The sequence below is a fragment of the Lygodium microphyllum genome, chromosome 29, assembly GCF_053477565.2.
Source record: "Lygodium microphyllum isolate KBCC chromosome 29, Lygodium_microphyllum_v1.1.10, whole genome shotgun sequence".
NCBI classification, from domain to species: domain Eukaryota; kingdom Viridiplantae; phylum Streptophyta; class Polypodiopsida; order Schizaeales; family Lygodiaceae; genus Lygodium; species Lygodium microphyllum.
In genome coordinates this window covers 76,230,084-76,249,021 of record NC_141163.1, presented here as the reverse complement: position 1 = coordinate 76,249,021, position 18,938 = coordinate 76,230,084, and the positions used below count along the sequence as shown (strand labels likewise).

At 38.2% G+C, this 18,938-nt stretch overlaps 1 protein-coding gene across 1 annotated transcript; it reads left to right on the top strand.

Annotated features, from left to right (window-relative positions):
- Nucleotides 1-16,103: 16,103 nt before the first annotated feature.
- Nucleotides 16,104-18,817, top strand: LOC148010816 (pentatricopeptide repeat-containing protein At1g15510, chloroplastic-like). Its single transcript, XM_087671801.1, has 2 exons — nucleotides 16,104-18,596; nucleotides 18,676-18,817. Exon 1 carries the CDS (start codon nucleotides 16,343-16,345, stop codon nucleotides 18,539-18,541), a length of 2,199 nt encoding a protein of 732 aa, XP_087527927.1. The 5' UTR covers nucleotides 16,104-16,342; the 3' UTR covers nucleotides 18,542-18,596; nucleotides 18,676-18,817.
- Nucleotides 18,818-18,938: the final 121 nt, after the last annotated feature.

The following is an 18,938-nucleotide window of genomic DNA, read 5'->3' as shown; positions in this document are numbered from 1 at the left end:
TGCATCGTCACTCTCATGGTGATTTAAAAAAAGTGTCAAAGTTATGCTTGGATGTCAATGTAGATGTGGATACCCATCAATTGGATGTGCTTTATTTTCATGCTTTGTGCTTGCCAAGCAGATTTGTTATCTTACAGGAGAGAATGTGTTGTTTACAATTCTTGCAAAATCCTCCCAAAACCTTTGTGGATGAATCTTTATCCCTAGAAAGGTTTAAAAATCATCAATCCTTTAAAAGGGATCATCTTCATTGATACGTTACCCTTTGTAACTTTGATGCTTGATCAGAATGCATCTATCTATCTTTTTCCTTCCAAAGAAGTGCCATTCAAATATTGTTCTTGTAAGTGGTGTGAGTTGTGGTATGTTTATATTGTTTATCTTTGTTGAATGGAGCTTAAATTGAAGCTAGATTGCTAAAAAAGATATTTGATTAAAAGCTAGCAGAAGATGATGCTGATTTAAAGAAAACTCTTATATACTTTGTGAGTTTCTATTACTATCAATTTTTTTTAAAAATGGAGATAATATCCAAAAAGGTGCTTTCCATTCATTGTAGTATTATCAAATATATAGGTTACTTGTTGGGGTCGTGATAGGATGATTTTATGAAGTGCTGTTGAAGACAAAAGATCACATTGAGGTCTTTATTGAACTTGTATTCTTCTTTTCCTTAGGTCGTGAGAACGCTTCCTATTTTAAGTGTGGAGATATATTGAGAGTGGAAAAAGACCGGATTTTGATTGATTTTTGTTGTTTTTGGTGGATTGAATGATTGATTTGATAGCTCATGATATTTTTTGATGAAGATATATTGATGTGATAGGTTCTGATGATGTTTTGATAGCTTCTGTATGATCCTATTTGGGCCTGTTGAGCTTCTGTTTTGCTATGTTTTGTTTAAGTGAGGTTGGGATATTTAATGATGAATATTGAGGTCGTATGATAGCTTATTGAGTGATTTATAATGGGATTATTTGGTTTTAGTTGAGCTGAATGTTTAATGTTTAGTTGCTGTTGAACCTTTGTAGACCTTCTGTAGAGCCTTTGTTCCTACTCTGTTCCTGTTCTGTTCTGTTCTGTAAATCTTCAGTAAGTGTTCTATGGAATGTATGTGTGACTTGGGAAAGTTTCCTAGATTTTGGAAAGGATGAATCTAAGTTCAAAAGAGCTAAAAAAAATGGAAGAAGTAGCTGTTGAAGAAGACTGAAGAAAAAATTGGAGTGAAGTGACAGTGATGAGCTCTTAAGAGACAATGTAGTGGCTCTAGTGGATTGAGAGAGAGAACTATGAAGACAATGAAGATGAATCATATGTGATTATTTCCATTAAAAATTGGTGTCTTTCTTTTGTGTTTCTTGTTTTATTGATGGATTCTATGAAGATGTTGAAGATTATAGTTGATTCTATCAAATTCATGGGAGATATCTACTATGCTGCTACGTGAAGATTTGTTCTTTTCCTTGTCATGGTTCTCTAAATAATGAAACAAAAGCTCGTTGATGTTACAAGATAGATTTTCTTGCAATAGAAACCCTTTTTCCTTGGTGTCTCTCTTGGGTCTCCACATATTCGTGGATCATGGAGCTTTGCAAGAGCATCCTTTATGCTTGAAGGAAGGCCGTGCAAGCTCACTACAAGTAAATCTTGGTAATCATAATGTGTGAAAGAGGCTAGGTGTGAGAGATAACTGTAATGCTTTATGTTGATTGAACCTCTTGAACAAATAAGAGAGTGTCCAAACTCCCATCATTGAACTTGTGTAGCACAACAACTTTGAAGAAGGTGTAACTACAATTCAAAAGGGGAGATAATAATATTGATTTTGAAGGAGATTGGAAGCGGAGGCAACAAATCTTCCCAAAGATGAGGGAAGGGTGATTGCATGAAGGTGTAGATGATCCATGGAAGGGAGATGATGATCATCAAGGAATCTCAAACTGGTTAGGAGAGTAGGGTGATAGGTTTCTCTTGCACCAAATGCAAGGATCTCGGGGTGATGGATGTAAGTGTGAGGAAGATAGTTGGATTGGAGTATATGCTCTCTCTCTCTCTCTCTCTCTCTCTCTCTCTCTCTATCTCTCTCTCTCTCTTATCATCCTCTTTCTATCTTTGCAGTGATCTCAATGTGCATTGTAGTCTATGATAGATCAACTCTAATCTCAATGTGAGGAGAAGAGGAAAATATTGATGATGGTTTATCATAATGGTACTACTGTTATGAACTGCATTATGATGATGCCGAGAAGGATGACAATAGTGGTGTGGCAATTGTTACAACCCTCTTTATCTCATGAGAAAGATAATGAGTTGATGATTATCTTGATGTTGGGATGGTGCTGATCAAGGTGATGATCTCAATGTGCATAGAGATTGTCTATCTATTTGCTAGTTTGATATGTTTCCTCTCACCAGTTCAAGATGACATTTGGCACATTTGATATTCATAGTAATGCAATGGCAACACTGAGTTGAATGAAGATGGAGACGATGAGTTATAGAAGTAAAGTGGAACTTTTACTTTTTTGTAAGCCCCCATTCTTACACAAGTACTTGAAATTATTGGCTTGGGTATTATATTATCTCTACCTTAGAGGATTCGAGATGCCCTCATCTCGAGAAGATCTTAGGGTTTATTGTCCTCTATGCTAAGTTATTATTGCTCCATAGGACCTATGGGTTTTAAACCATTATATTTCCACTATACTACTTTGCTTACTCACAAGCACTCAAACTTCAAATGATATAGTGACTTCAAATATTATTTTATTGCAATATATTCAAGCCCAATGACTATTGTAAAAAAAGTAGGCCTATTACAAGTGTAATGTTTATTACATCTCATGATGATCTTTCTAGGGTTTCCAATCATATTCAAAGGTTATATTGGGCTCTAAGTCTTCATCATTATCTGATTCTTAGAGTATATCGAATGCTAAACTTGTATGGTTTGGCAGCTTCTCTATTAGTTGCTCATCTTCTTGATCCAGTTTAGGGCAATTAACTTTGACATGCCCTAGCTCATTGCAATTGAAGTATCAATTATTAGGGAATCTCTTTTGGATGTGCCTTAACCCACCATAGTTATGGCACCTTTATCATTGTTCCTTTGAGTCATTATAGTCTTCTTCGATGTCCATTGAGAGATAGTTATCCTCAAGACATTGGCCGCTATTTGAACCAATCATTCGCTCTAAGGAGGCATCCTCAAGATCCATAGGTCAAAGCAATTCTAATTGGGTATCCAATGGAGGTTTCAATCCATGGCAGAGTTTGGCTACTTGCTAAGCAATGTCCATAGGCGAGCATACTTCTAAAGTGTTATGAACTAATAATATTATGCTTTCAAGATTAACCCTAGCTAGTGCAAAAGGTGAAGGACTCATTCAACTTGATAGAATGATAAGAAGCCAATGAATATCTCTTTCTTATGGACCTCTTGATTTCCTCCTAGCATAAGGGCTTTGGTGGTACCAGCATTGTCTTAGCACCACTACTTCCACCACAAGAGTGTCTTGACTACCAGCCATAGCTTTGCAATCATGACCTTGTTAGCTGCACCTATTCATGCCACCTCAAAATGATATTTAAGAGTCTCAATCCAAACTTCAGCAATGTATTGGTTTTTCAAAGCACAAAGCTAACTCTTATATAATTTATTCAATGTTTCATTCACACTTTTTCATATCCACAAGAAAAGTCTCAAGGAAACAATATTAAGAAAATATTGATCTCACACAACACATGCACAATTAGAAGGAAAAGCAAATACATCATTGTTAATTGTAGTAACTAAAGGCAAAAAGATGATATATCAAGATAGGGATTATTCTTAGTAATGTAGGATTATTTTGACTACAAGGCTTTATCCATGGAAGTTAGATATATCAATGGTTTTATAAACTACATTGGTCCCCTAAAATGGTGTCAAGCCAATTAACTATTCTACTGAATTAATGGATCACATCCTAGAAGCTTTACTTAGTGTTTAGGAAAGTTATTTAATCAATTAGGTTCAAACAAGAAATAGAGTCTTGATCATCGAGATTGAGGTCTCCCCTTTCTTGACAGGTTTATTTTAGTTATCTAATTACCAAATCATGCTACATATATTGTGAGAACATTGTTAGTTGCACCTATTCATGCCACCTCAAAATGATATTTAAGAGTCTCAATCCAAACTTCAACAATGTATTGGTTTTGCAAAGCACAAAGCTAACTCTTGTATAGTTTATTCAATGTTTCATTCACACTTTTTCATATCCACAAGAAAAGTCTCAAGAAAACAATATTAAGAAAATATTGATCTCACACAACAGATGCACAATTAGAAGGAAAAGCAAAGACCATTGTTAATCGTAGTTGCTAAAGGCAAAAAGATGATATATCAAGATAGGGATTATTCTTAGTAATGTAGGATTATTTTGACTACAAGGCTTTATCCATGGAAGTTAGATACATCAATGGTTTTATAAACTACATTGATCCCCTAAAATGGTGTCGAGACAATTAATTATTCTACCAAATTAATGGATCACATCCTAAAAGCTTTGCTTAGTGTTTAGGAAAAATATTTAATCAATTAGGTCCAAACAAGAAATAGAGTCTTGAATATTGAGATTGAGGTCTCCCCTTTCTTGATAGGTTTATTTTAGTTATCTAATTACCAAATCATGCTACATAGATTGTGAGAACATGTAAGAGCAGCTTCCTTTTATGACTGCTTTTTAGACTGGAACTATTGATATCCAGTGCTACCATAGACCGAGCAGAGGGTACCAAGCCTTCACTATATCCCCTAACTAGTATATAAAGTCTTCAAGATTCATTCGACCTCGAAGTCACTCAAATAATGATCACGTTTTGGATCCATGAAGGTCTCCCTAGAGCCTTTCCTAGTAATCATGGTTTCAAGGGATCAATCATATGTTGTGAAGAGACCTCGCTTCTATGGGCCTAGTCTAAGCACCCGTGATGGAACCAATTCCTGGTAGTGGAACTTTGTACATGTGTTTGGGATATCCACATTCGCTCTCAATCCATCACTAGTTTTCTTGTTATTAATTTACAAGCACAATCATAAAGTAAACATACCTAAAGAAGGTATATAATCTTTTCCGATCCATAAACAAGGCCAACTAAAGCAAACACTTTTAACTGAAATAAAAATAGTTAAATATAAAATAAAAAACTCAAACCCAATTATTACAACTCAATATGATATGGTCTACATTCTTAATGCCATCTTCTAAGTTACTCACTAGAGCACCTTCCTTGAGTTTTTGAGAAGTGCCTTCTCTAAAGATCTCATTTTCTTCAGGATGTCTCTTAGGGGCCATTGTTTTAGAGTGATTTTAATAGAGCTTCCACATCATTATTGGAAAGAGATAAAAAGCTAGGTGAATTTCAATAGAGTTTAAATGTAATTTTAGAGAAGGGTGACATATCCACCCCTAGCTAGGCTTGAGGAGGTTGGACACCTCTCTAGAGCAACACCATCTGGACCCAGCCAATCGGGTAGTCTCAAGTCTACCTCATAGAAAAAGTTAAGGCCTTAACTTGAAGGATCGACGTCAAGGCTCCTAGACTACAAAGGTATTATTCTAAACAATCATCTAATACCCCCCTAAGAAGGATCACTTTGTAACCAATCAAAGGTGAGAGTGGGCTAACATAGTACTCGGTTCAAAGAGAGTGAAAGATGGGGAAGAGTGTAACTTAATTTCCCTATCCATGAGGTAAAATCTCAACTCCAATCCCCTAAAATAGGGTTAAGTCAGCTAACTATCCTACCAAGTTGGGAGTCATGTTTTAGAGGCACTATCTAGTGTTTAAGAAAGTTACTCAGCTTATCGATTCCACCCGATTGTAGACTTGTCATCATTAAAACCAAGGCCTTGTACTTTTCTTGATGCATTTGTTTTAGTTATCTAATTAGCAAAACATACTGTCACACTATGAGAATGTATAAAAGCAAATTCCTTTTATTGTCCCATTACATGAGGTTCATTATGCATAATTTAGGTATGAGATATAAACAATCAATAAGAAAAGCAATTATTTTTAATTAGGGTGAAATTCCTTTATTATGATCCCCACAAGGATCCCAATTTTTGTGAAGCTATCCTAGTCCCCCATGAGGACTTTCGACCCCTTAAGGTCATTCCACCTCTCTTGACTAGTATTTGAGTTCATCCATCTCTAACCAACAATAACAATCACAGAGCTCTATACCCCTATCAAACACCATTGAGGATTTACTGGCTTAGATCCCCTCTACGCTCCTCCACCTAAGGTGATGTAGCAACAATGCACTTGGATTTTTTCACCACTTAGCTCTCAGCCTTGGATACCAAGCTATACCCTTTTGGGTTTATCTCAATAAATTTGGCATTCCCGTTGGACCTTAGGGGTAGTCCAACTATTGATGGATTCATTGGTTTCACAGATCCAATACCCACATATCCTTTTCCTGTGGATCCAATAGCCACATAGCCTCTTAAATCTTCTTATTAATTCATAAACAAAATCATAAAGCAGACATACTGATGTAAGGAATATAATATTTTTCAATTAATAAACAAGCTCAACTAAAGCAACACTTTTAATCCAAATATAAAATAAACAACTTAGACCCAAATTTTGCAACTATGTATGATATGGTCTATATCTTTATCTTTGATGTGATCTTCTATGTTCTTCGCTTGGGTGTCTTCTTTGAGTTCTTGAGAAGTGCCTTTTGGAACATCTTCCTTTCCTTCATGATATCTTTCAAGGGCCATTGTTTAAAGTAACTTTGATAGAGCTTTTGCATAGTTTTGGTAAAGGAGAAAAAAGCTAGGCAAATTTCAACAAAGATTTCTTGTGGGTTTCGAGAAGGGATTTTAACATAGCTTTTGCTTGATGGAGGAGAAAAGAGGAAAAGCTTGATGAATTTTAGTAAAGCTACCACACATATGTGTGAAAGAGAAGAGAATCATGGTGGATTTCGATAAAGCTTCCATGTGCATGTGTAGAGAATAGAAGAGAAGCTTGGTGGATTTGGTAAAACTTCTACACACATGTGGAGAAGAGGAGAGAAGCTCGGTGGATTTTGGTTGAGCTTTTGTGCACATCTAAAGAAGAGAGGAGAAGCTTGGCAGATTCTGATAGAGCTTCCACACAATTATAAAAGAGAGGGAGAAAGCTAAGAGAGAGATCCTCCTTGTAGCTTCACCAACACCCATGTGGTGTCTCCTCCAATAGAGTGGTGTGTCTTCGAGGCTACCCATGGGTTGTTTATATACCTAGAGAATGGGGCTTGCCTTATGTTTGAAGCAAGATATTTCATGTGCTTTTTAGGGGTTTAACTCAAATGACTAACTATCCATATTTTTAAGAATTTAGGATTCCAAAAAAAAGCAAAAATGCGACCTTCTTACACTCGCACGTAGCTTGCATATGAAAATTCATTCACACTAGACATAACTTAAAATGACCCTAACTTTTGATCATAACTCAAAATTCAGATCCATTTGAACCATTGCGATCACAACAACAAGCTCTATACTTATACCACTTCATTTTATATGTTTGAACAATGATAAAAATTTCAAAATTCATACTTCTTTTTTTCCTCTAAAAAATTCCTACTGATATCTCAAAAAAAATCAATAAGGCAAGCCCCTTGATACTCCCAAACATTATTACTCTTGAAGTTACTAATGTGCAACAAAATATGCAACATCTTTGATTACTTTTATTACTAAATATTACATAATGTCTAAGGTATCAAGGTGGGTACATTACAATAAGAGAAAAAGCTTATGGATTCTAGCAAAGCTTCAGTGCAATTGAGAAGAGAGAAAATTCTTGATAGATTTGAACAACTCTTTTGTGCACATGTGCAGAAGAGAGGGAAAATCTTGGTGGAATTTGGTAGAGTTTTCATGCATGTGTGGAGCAGAAGAGAGAAGCTCGTTGGATTTCGATAGAGCTTTTGTGTATGTGAGGAGAAGGGGAGAGGCATAGTGGATTTCGACAAAGCTTCCATGGATGTGTGGAAAAGGGGAGAAAAAGCCAAGAGAAAGAGTTTCTCTCTAGCTTCACTTGTGCTTGCAAAGTGATGTCTCCTCTAAGAGAGTTATGTTCACTCATACTACCCATGGGCTATACATGTAGACGAAGAGGGGGTTGCTTTAAACTTAAATCAAGCTTTCTAAGTGCATTAGCTCAAATTAGTGACCATCCACATTTTTATAAGTTTAGAGTCTAAGAAAAGCAAAAACATGGCCTTTTCACATTGACATGCACCTCACTTATAAAAATCCCTACACATTAGACAAAACTTAAGACGACCATAGCTTTTGATCTAGAACTCACAATTTGGAGCTATTTGAATATTGCAATTATCGCGATGAGCTCTACAATTCTATTACTTCAATTCACATTTTTTAGAAAAATTTTAAAATGCCAAAAATCCATTTACATGTTCTCCCATTAGAAATTCCTACCGATATCTCAAAAAAGCCATCCAACCTTCTCTTCAAGCACAACACTAGGTCATATGTGTATATATAGAGAGCATGAGTGGTCAAGGGGTGCATACACTATGTTGATTTGGTATTACTTGATATTGTTTTTGAGTTTTTGTTATTTATTGATTCATTTTTTTAAGAGCTCAATGTCAAGATGAAGCATATACATACGACTAGGGAAACATTGAAGTTTTGGATGGTGTAAGACTGGAAGTGGTGTAGCAAGAAAGCCAAGTCAAATGAGGAGTGAGGGGTGGGCATCATCCCCACCCTAGGGCATAAGAATAGCAATACAATGCAAAAGCTAGGTCATGTGGGGATGGCATCATCACCACCCGGCTGACTACTTGGATTGAGAAGCTTGAGGGGCATATCCCATCTTTAGACCTTGTAAATGGATGCTTGTGTTTTATCAATGACAAATTGCTCTTGAGAACTCCACTATCTATTTATTTAATAATGTGTTTTGAGAAAAACATAAAAACATATTAAAGTTGGAAAAATAAATAATATAGGTGTTTTGTAAATAGGTACATGGTAGCTTTCCTACATAATTTTAGTGAGAACTTTAATAAACTAAAGCAAATTATGCCAACAAGGTCATATATCTTAATGGTTTGAGTGTGGGTTGACTATTAAAGGGGTCCTCTTGTGGCCCCCTTGCAAAAAAATGGCTACCTATCTCGTCTCATCATACCCATTATCAATCCCAAGGGACAAGCATGCAACAAAAAGATCACATGGAAAAAGAAAACAAAGAAAAGGGAAAATATAAAGATTTTAAATATATTCCAAGTGGAGAAAAACCCCACTGCTATTACAAAGTGTTTGATGCAAGACAGCTTCTTCCCGAGTTCTCTAGCACACTCTTGCATGATCTCTTGCCACTCGTTGTTTATTACATTGTCGTCCACTGTTGAGTATGCATGCCCACCTTCATTTGTGAAGCTTGTTCCCACTGTTGTGAAACACCCCCCCAGCAAATATGATGATGCAACAAATCTAATGAACTCCTCTTACAAATCCATGGTATCGTTAGCAATGACTCTAGCACCCACAACCTAAGAACCCGAGTAATGGAGACTTCTACAATTTCTCCAATCTTTGATACAAGCCTTTGCCTCCTCTCTAGCTACGTTGTAATTGGCCCCTCCACTCCTTGAACATCATCCATATTCATATCTTTATTGTCAATAATCTCGTTCTCATAATGGAGCAGACAATAGCACTCAATAATGGACTGCATATAAAATCACCGTAAGATGGACTAGCCAACCATGTGGCATGTAATGACCAAAAATATTGTAGTCTCTAGGTAGAATAATGATGTGGCAAATTGTGCTCAATAGTATCAACAATGGTAGTGATGTTTCAATGATAGAAAAGTGTAGTTGTCTAGCAGCCATGGTAGTAGTTAGAACTGGGTTTGGTAGTGGGGTAGGTTTGGATAGTGGCAACAGTCATGTAGTTGTAGTGCAATTATCATCAGAAGATGCCTCTCACTTGTGCATGTCATAAGATGATGATGATGGGTGTAGGAGTAGTAGGAATGGTGATGAGGTTGATTGATGCCCATGGGAAGTTGAGGCACGATGGTAATAGGAATGATAGAGTTTGCAATGAAAGTGATGGCCTTGTTGATGGATGTAAAGGAAATGCATGTGATTTTTTCTTTCTTTATTCCCCCCTTAAATCTATTGATCTAAATAAAAATTCCTCTCTATTTGCGATTTTTTATTCCAAATTTGGAGGGGATCCTACATGGTTCTTCACCAATAATGCATGGGCAATATTTTTTATTGCAGATTCAGAGGGGATCCTACATGGTTCTTCACCAAAGAGTGCATGGGCAATATAGAACAATTGTGATTAGGTCATTGTGATGCCTAATCTCCATTGAATGTCTTGCACTTGTCATTGAAGAAGGAAGGAAATAAAGAAATCCAAGGTACATCTTTCAGTTTGATGGAGAGCTAGAGCAAAGCCTGTAGATTGTATAGGTGCAGGGCAACATCAAGCAACCGAGATCTTCACTTACAAGTTCACATGGGACAATAGCTTCCACTCACAAGGTAGAATGCTATAAGGAGGCTATGATAAGAGCACCAAATTGACTACTAGAAATGGCAATATGTGAGAATTGAGACTAAAGTTAGAACATACTTGTATTTGGAGGTAATGTTACACTTTATCTATCATGATTGTCTTCTAGAAACCATAGAATTGACAAGCAATTCTTCCCCTTCAAGTTGCAAAGTTGACACCATGGTGGTATGGCATTCACTTGCAGTGGTAGATCAATATGGGCTAGAGAGACTACAATACAATATTTGTGAGTTGAGGCTTTGTAAGGATGTAAATGTGGAAAATGTGGATACCGCACTGCTGTTGATGAGCAACTAAAGACAATTTGCCTGAAATATGCTTTACATGTACATATATTGAAATGAAATATATTGAAATATACTAACCTATTCAAATAACTTATTAGCCTTGCCTATACATATATTGAAATGTATGTACACACCGAATCCAAGTGATAATTAGAAGTTGACAACAAAGGTGGATCTCCAAGTATCAAGCATGCAATACAATAGGAGGGGTAGACATCATGCATGTGCACATAATCTAAAGCAATGGATTATCCAAGGTAAAACCAAAATTTTCATGTGAGCATCTCTCAGTCACAACACAATCTTGATCTATTGCTTGCATGTACTCCTAATCAAATTGACACATCAAACCAATTGAGTGCACTAATTGAACCATTGTAAACACTAGCAATTGCAGAAATGTATTGCCACGAAGGAATAGAAATATGGGATTGCATAGATATATTGTCATCAAAGGGGATTGACAATACAAAGTCAACAGTCGTGGTGGCAAAAAGGGGTGACTTTGATACATTGCTTTTGTCGATATATAGATAGTGCTACCTAGGCTACAACAAGGGGCTAATGCAACATATTCTCTAACAAAAAAGGGGATAATTAAAAGATAGGCCTTTGTGATACATAGCTTAGGCAATACAATTGGTTGTAAGGAGAAGAGAAGGGCTATTTAAAGGGCTTTAGGGAGATATACACTTATTTGTGTGGTGCATACATCCATGGCATGGAGATTCTTTTGTCATAACGCATGTAGACAATTTGCTTTATTGACTTTTTGCTAGAATTTTGGCACATAAAACAAAGGTAGTCCATGCATATGTTCTACACCCCCCCACCCACAACACTTACCTCATGTGCTTGTCAATTTCTTTTTGTTGGGCCTCCCATCTTTTGCATGCTCAATGAGCAAGCTTGTCTTCCTTATGAGACCCTTTCTTTGCAGCTACAATGGCTAATGCTTCTTGCCTCTTTTGTTCCTTCATTTTGCACTTCTCATGTTTGAAGTGATCAAGCCATGAGTCAAAGAGTTGGCATGTCATCCATGCCTTATTTTGCATGGACATGACTACTCCATTCTCACACTCAATCAAATAGTTTTGCATTGCTTTTTTGCCCTTGAATATATAGTAAGTACCTTGGAAGAGAAAAACTAGTAACATTAACACATGCTAATATATTGAGCCACTCTCAACTATTAGGAGTGATGCTATAAACTATTATTGACCCCTTCCTAGCAAGCATGCACATGCCATTGTATTTGCTGCCTTGGACATTAGTTTCATCTGCATTTCAAATCTTCTTAGGAGGGTAGTTATGCTAGTTGTATAGTAGTTGGAGATTATCATGGAATATCTTCACAACCTTGGGGTGAAAGCTAATTGCTCTTTATTTGTCTAGATTCTCTATCACCCTAAATGCAAAATTTGGTTGCCAATGGCAAAAGCCATCCCACCAACTCTTTCCTAGAATGCCATTTGTGAAAGTATCTTTCCTTGTTAAACATAATTCAACAACCTTAAGATTGAAACATGACAATGATGCTGCCTAACATACATCTTGTAATTGAAAGGTTCAATCTAAAAGGCACTTTCTCCTCTTTAGTGTGGTCTAAGTAGTTGGGGGACCCTTGCATTTGTGCTTGATGGAGCCATCAATCCAACCTAAAAGGGCAATCAAGCTCATAATGAATTGCCTTTCACACTCATGCATGGACATGCCTTCTTCGTGTGCTACAATGGCTTTTGCCATGTCCTCCTTTGTCCATCGAAACTCATGCCTCTTTGTCTACTTTTGAGAGTAGGGAACCAATGGTGTTTGAGTTGGAGGTTGTAGGGAATAGGGAAATTTCCAACAATGGGTTCATGGGTAGCAAATGTATCCACTCTTGTAGATGACATGGTTCTTGCAAGAGAGCTTTGCCTTTGAGTTGGAGCTCGTAACATATCTCCAACAATGGATGCATGGGACGTGGTTCTAGGTACTCTCAAATAGACTTTGTGTGTTGTAGATGATGCTTTGCTTTTTTATGGTTTGGCCCTTGTGGATGGAGGTCCTCTCTTAGAAGTGGTAGTGTGCACATGCAAAGGGGCATGAGGTAGAAACCATCTTTGGCTGAAAGCAAAAAGAGATTGCCCTAACCTCTTCTTTCTCAAGGGAGTCTACTTAGAGGGCATGCTAAATTGGCTTGCCCCAATTGGGAATCTGTGTTAAACAAACACAAGGAAAATAATTGATGTATGAGTAGCACTTAATCAAAAGGGACTTGCAAAATTGCTAGTAAAATAGCTCATATAAGAAATTAGTTGAGAAGGAGCATGGTGATGCATACAACATAGCTAAGAGAGCAATAGTGGTGCGTAGATCGGATGCTAGATGTGTACATAGCGAGCACCGGAAGGTCCCCAAGAACAAAAGAACTCTACTTTAGGACAAAAAGCAAGAAGATAGACTTGCACGACATGAAGAAAAGAGACCAATTGGGTACAATCTCCCCCATGCCTTGTGTGAGCGCTCCTCAAAGCATGTATTTAATAATTTATTCATCTCCAAGCTAAAAAACAGCCCAATTTTACAATTAGCATGCTTTAGCTTTTGTGTTTGCTTTTGTCCAAATAAAGAATAAAGCGGTTGGGCGGCCCAAGAGTCGGGCAATGCCCAAATACAATGTCCAATAATGAATATTTAAACCATGCGCCCATGCACATACAAAATAATAAATATATATCAAGCAGTTCAATAAATAAGCGTTCCAAAATAAATATTAGCGTCATGCCGAAGACGTATGTCCATCAAAAATGATAATTTCTTCTAAATAACTTGAATACACGCTATCGCCCAGTGCTTCCCAACGCCACCGCCGCCTGCTCTACACATCAATTGAAGCATTCAAATTGTTAGAAAATAATAAAATTAAACAGACAAAAGTGAATCCTAGCTGTCTTCAGCTACAAAATAAATAAATAGGTTGGAACTTTGTCTTAACCTTAATTTAATATGAGTGCGCACTCTAAACTCATAAACATCCATTAATTTAAATATGTATTTTATGAAATCACCCACTTGCACATTGAATTAACGTGACGTCCAAAAAGGACAGGCGTCCCCGTCAACTTTTCACACAAGGAATCCACCTTGTATACGAGCTCCGATAAATAAATATAGTTTTATACAATTCATCGCAAAACCTCATGGAATCCACTGTGGTCTCACGGAATCCACCGTGGAATATGCCTCCTGGCATCAAATAGAGAAAGCATACTCACCTGATTTGAAATAGTGGTAGTTGTTGATTTATGAGCAACATTGCACATTAAAAAGGGAGTTGCCAAACTGCTTAAAAGATAGCTCATATTAGAAAGTAGCATATAAGGAAAATGGTGATGCTGACACCTTAACTCAAGAATCAATAGAGAAGGCATACTAGCTTGATTCAAATCAATAGGACTTTGTAGTCTTGACATTGTATGTTTCTTCTTAGGTTGCTATTCTAGCTCAATTTTAGATTTCATCTCACTATTATCTTGACCAAAATGAGTAAGCTTGAATGAGGTGGATTGTAGCTTGAATGGGAGGGGTGGGCTAATTAGTATGGTGGGTGGCTTGTTCATTGATGGTAGCTTGGTAGCTATGGATCATCTTGATGACTTGGAAGAGCAAAGATAGGAAGGCTTTACATGGATGCCCCCACAAGGGGAGACCATATCCCCAAGTCTAATCCAATAGTAAGTTTGTGTTGTAGAGGATATGGGAGGCACGAGGATGACATTTAGAGAGGCAATGCCGCTTGCACTCATGCATGGAAGGGAAAGATGTACTCATCAAATTTGGAGATGGGGTTTGAAAATGCTTTGCCTTCTTCTATTTATAGGAATCCAAATTGCAGAGCTTGCATTATAATCTCTAAGATAATATTAGATTTGTAATTTGAAGTAGTAATCGTGCTTGGTAAATAGTAGTTTGAAATTGTATTTCATGAGCCGTGTGGATTGGTAGCCACACAACCAAGTGTGTTTTTGACATGATCCTAGTTTTGGTTGTTTCTATGCAGGCGGGGATCCAAGTAAGCAAGGCATAAAGAGAGCAACATGTGTGTCTCATCTCAACTCATAGCACCACACATAGAGAAGAAGACACTTTGTTGCTTTTTATGCATTTCATCCTTATTTTTTAATGTTTCAATGCACCAATTTTTTGTTACTTTTGGGGAGTTGTTTTTTAATTGGGCCCCTTACCTTATGGTTGTATAAGTTCAAACCTTGGGCTGTATATCCTCAATGGCTCAAATCATTTCACGTCTAAACTCAAGCAAATCATGTTCATGGGTGAACTCCAAAGCACCCTTGTTTAAGGGCCCACTCTACATGAGTAGTGGATGGATAGAATATGAAATCTATCCATGATTGTGTGTACACTCTAGCATTGCCCAAAATTATAAAAAAAGTGGGTTGTCCCGTTGGTTTTAAGTTTTATCCTCACCTTGATTGTTGGGGGGTTCAATTCTTGTTAGGCACAAATTTTTTCAATTAAAACATTATCTTGTAGTGACTCGTCATGCGTGCCTAAATTATTGGATAGGGGAGATCCCTTGCCCAAAAGTATTCGCAAACTGTAAAAAGCAGATGGAATTGCTTTGCGACACATTGCATGACGAGCATTGTTTTTTTGTACTCTATTCAATTGTCCTCGGCTTGGGGTGTAATTGACCATATGTTGAGAGAGAGAGAGAGAGAGAGAGAGAGAGAGAGAGAGAGAGAGAGAGTACTCGAGGCCTTTGTCTTCAAAAGGCTTTATCTAACTAGATGATACATCTCTTTGATTAAGGACGAAGATTAGCTGATTACTAAAGCCAATGCGGTTTGGGGCAAGCATATAAATCCAAGGCTTGGTGGAAAATGACGGTGCTGGAAAGATGGTTGAACAAGACCATGCGCAAATGCAAGGTCTTTCTTTAGAGAGTGATCATTGGTGGGCTTCCCATGAGATCTTGTGCAACATGATGGTCTTTTCCTTGGGGAAGATTTAGCTCGGCGGCAATCTCTGCTACTTCTTTGTTGTGACTTTTGTACTCATTTAGTTATTTGATATTTTGTTAAGCAAGGTATCATGTAATCTTGTACATTTTTTTTATAATTAGGACAATCACCTATTACTAAAAAAGAAGAGAGAGAATGCTCATAATGCCTTTGTTGAACTCCGAAGCACCCTTGTTAAACCGTCTTATCTACAGAGAGCATGAACTAGATGTTGTCGGGCGCGCGCGCGAGAGAGAGAGAGAGAGAGAGACAGAAGCCTTAACGGGCTGCTCTAAACAGAGCTCGAAACTTTTTCCAGCAAGACAAGGCTATCTCGTAGCCACGAAGGCCGAAATACAAACTGACGTGCTTGCCGCTGGACTGTAGAATTTCATACACGCTAGCCGGCCATGGAGGAAGAAGTATGGATTATTCGGAGCATATCCTCGAGCTCTGTCAAACAGAGCGGCTTCATGAAGCGATTCGGAGTCTGGGTTTCATCTGCCAGCAAGAACTGCCAGTTTCAACGGATGTCGTGCGCTGCATCATTCATTGCTGTGCCAAGAAGGAAGATCTGGCTGCTGCTCGGCAGTTGTGCTCGATTCTGTCCAGAGGAAGACTTGATACCCTTGCTGTGGTGGGTGATCACCTCATCCGCCTCTTTGCTGCCTGCGGATGCTTACAGGGTGCTGTCAGCGCATTCCGTAACGTTACAAAGCCTACCATCTATACATGGAATGCAGTTATTGCAGCACATTCTAAGCTAGGAGACTGTGCAAATGCTCTTGAATTGTATCGGAAAATGCAACAAGCTGGTTTAGTGCCGGACAAATTTACATTCTTGCCTGTCCTTAAAGCATGTGGCAGCATAAGAGCCATTGTAGAAGGTAGGTTGGCTCATGATTGGATCAATCGGGGTCATCTTGAATCAGATACAGCCATTGGCAATGCCCTTGTGGACATGTATGCCAAGTGTGGCAGTCTAGAAGAGGGTCACAGGCTGTTTGGCATGCTACCAAACCAGGATTTAGTTTCTTGGGGTGCAATGATTGCTGGGTATGCCCAGCATGGTCTTGGTTGTCTGGCTCTTGAGCTTTTTCAAAAGATGCAACAAAAAGGCTTTCAGCCTAACAGGATCATATTTTCATGTGTGCTGAAAGCATGTGGCAACATAGGAGATCTTGAAAATGGAAGGTTTCTCCACAAGCAGATCATATCAAGTGGACTTCAATTGGATGTAGGAATGGGAAACCATCTAGTTGACATGTATGTTAAGTGTGGAAGCCTAGACGAGGGTCTTAAAGCGCTGGTGAGCTGGCCAGAGCGAAATGTTGTGTCATGGGGTACATTAATTTCGGGTTTTACACACTGTGGTGATGGGAATACTGCTCTCAAGCTATTTGAGTGGATGCAAACAGATAATGTCAATCCAGACAGGGTTATTTTTCTGTCTATTTTGAAAGCCTGTGGCAGCATCAAAGCCCTGGTTCAAGGGAGACAGATACATGATCTGGGCATCAGAATGGCTCTGAGTTCAGATGTGGGGTTTACAGGTGCTGTAGTGGATATGTATGCGAAATGTGAAAGCTTGGAAGAGGCTGGAAGAATTCTTGAGGTGATGAAATGTCAAGATGTAATTTCATGGGGTTCAGTAATGGCTGGTTATGCCCAGCTTGATGATGGCTGTGGTGCCTTGGAACTATTTGAAAAGATGCAACATGAGTGCATAGAACCGGACAGCTACATATTTGCTTGCATTTTGAAAGCATGTGGCGCCACTGGAGCATTACAGCAGGGCAGAGCTATACATGACCAAATCATCAGGACGTCATGCCAGATAGATGGAGTTATTGGCAGCACACTCGTTGATATGTATGCTAAATGTGGCAGCTTAGTGGAGGCCTGGGAAAGTCTCCAAAAAGTACCAGCTCAAGATGTTGTATGCTGGAATGCAATGATTGCAGGCTTTACTAACCATTGCCATTACAAGATGGTTGAGCAATGTCTTCAAGCAATGCAAATATGTGGTGTAGAACCAGACAGCACCACATATGTCAGTATTCTTGCAGCTTGTAGCCATGCAGGCAAAGTGGAAGATGGCCGCTGGTATTTTAAATCTATGATGGACAATGACATTATGGCCAACACTGAACATTTTAATTGTATGATTGACCTCCTTGGACGTGCAGGACAAATTAATGATGCAGCTGAGTTACTGAAGGCCATGCCAGCTCCACCAAATGTTACCGGATGGACATCTTTACTAGCATCCTGTAGAAGTCATGGAAGTTTGGATTTAGGAAAACAATGCTTTGACAAAACCCTTAAGCTAGATCCTGATAATGCAGCTGGCTACATAATTCTGTCTAACCTTTGTGTTGATACTGATATGTGGTCTGCTGTTCAAAATTTGCATGAGATGAGAAAAGGTGCCAGTGTATGGAAGAAGCCTGGGAAGGCTTGGATCGAATCAGATAATAAGGTCCACCAGTTCATTGCAGGAAACAAACATCACCCGATGACTGATGTTGTGTGTGTCAAATTTCAGGCCTTGAAAGGGAAAATGGAACAGGAGGGCTATATTCCACAAGTTGGTCTGGTGCTGGAACAAATGTTAGTTTGAAAAAGCTACGCTGGGCCACTTTATGGATGTTGGTCATGTCAACTTGCATCTAAGGGTAAACGAAATAGCACTTCTCTGTCTTCTGACATGCTAGAACGAAATTTGTATCTTAATATATTTTCCCATTTTAGCAGGTGCCGTTCCATTCACTCAGAACAAGAAATGGGTTAGGATCCTGATTTGAAGTGACAACCTGTCTAATGGGGATGACTTTGTCAGAAGCCTTCAAATCCATAAACTTTCTGTGGTCTCCTGAAGTACAGCAAGGCAGCCATGGTGGAATTTTTTCACATCTTATGCCAAATTAAATTTTTGATTTCATTTGTATAATTATTGTTGCAACTGATTCTGGAATTTAATTTTTACCAACTTCAGTTGTGTGTGAACTTTTTGCACA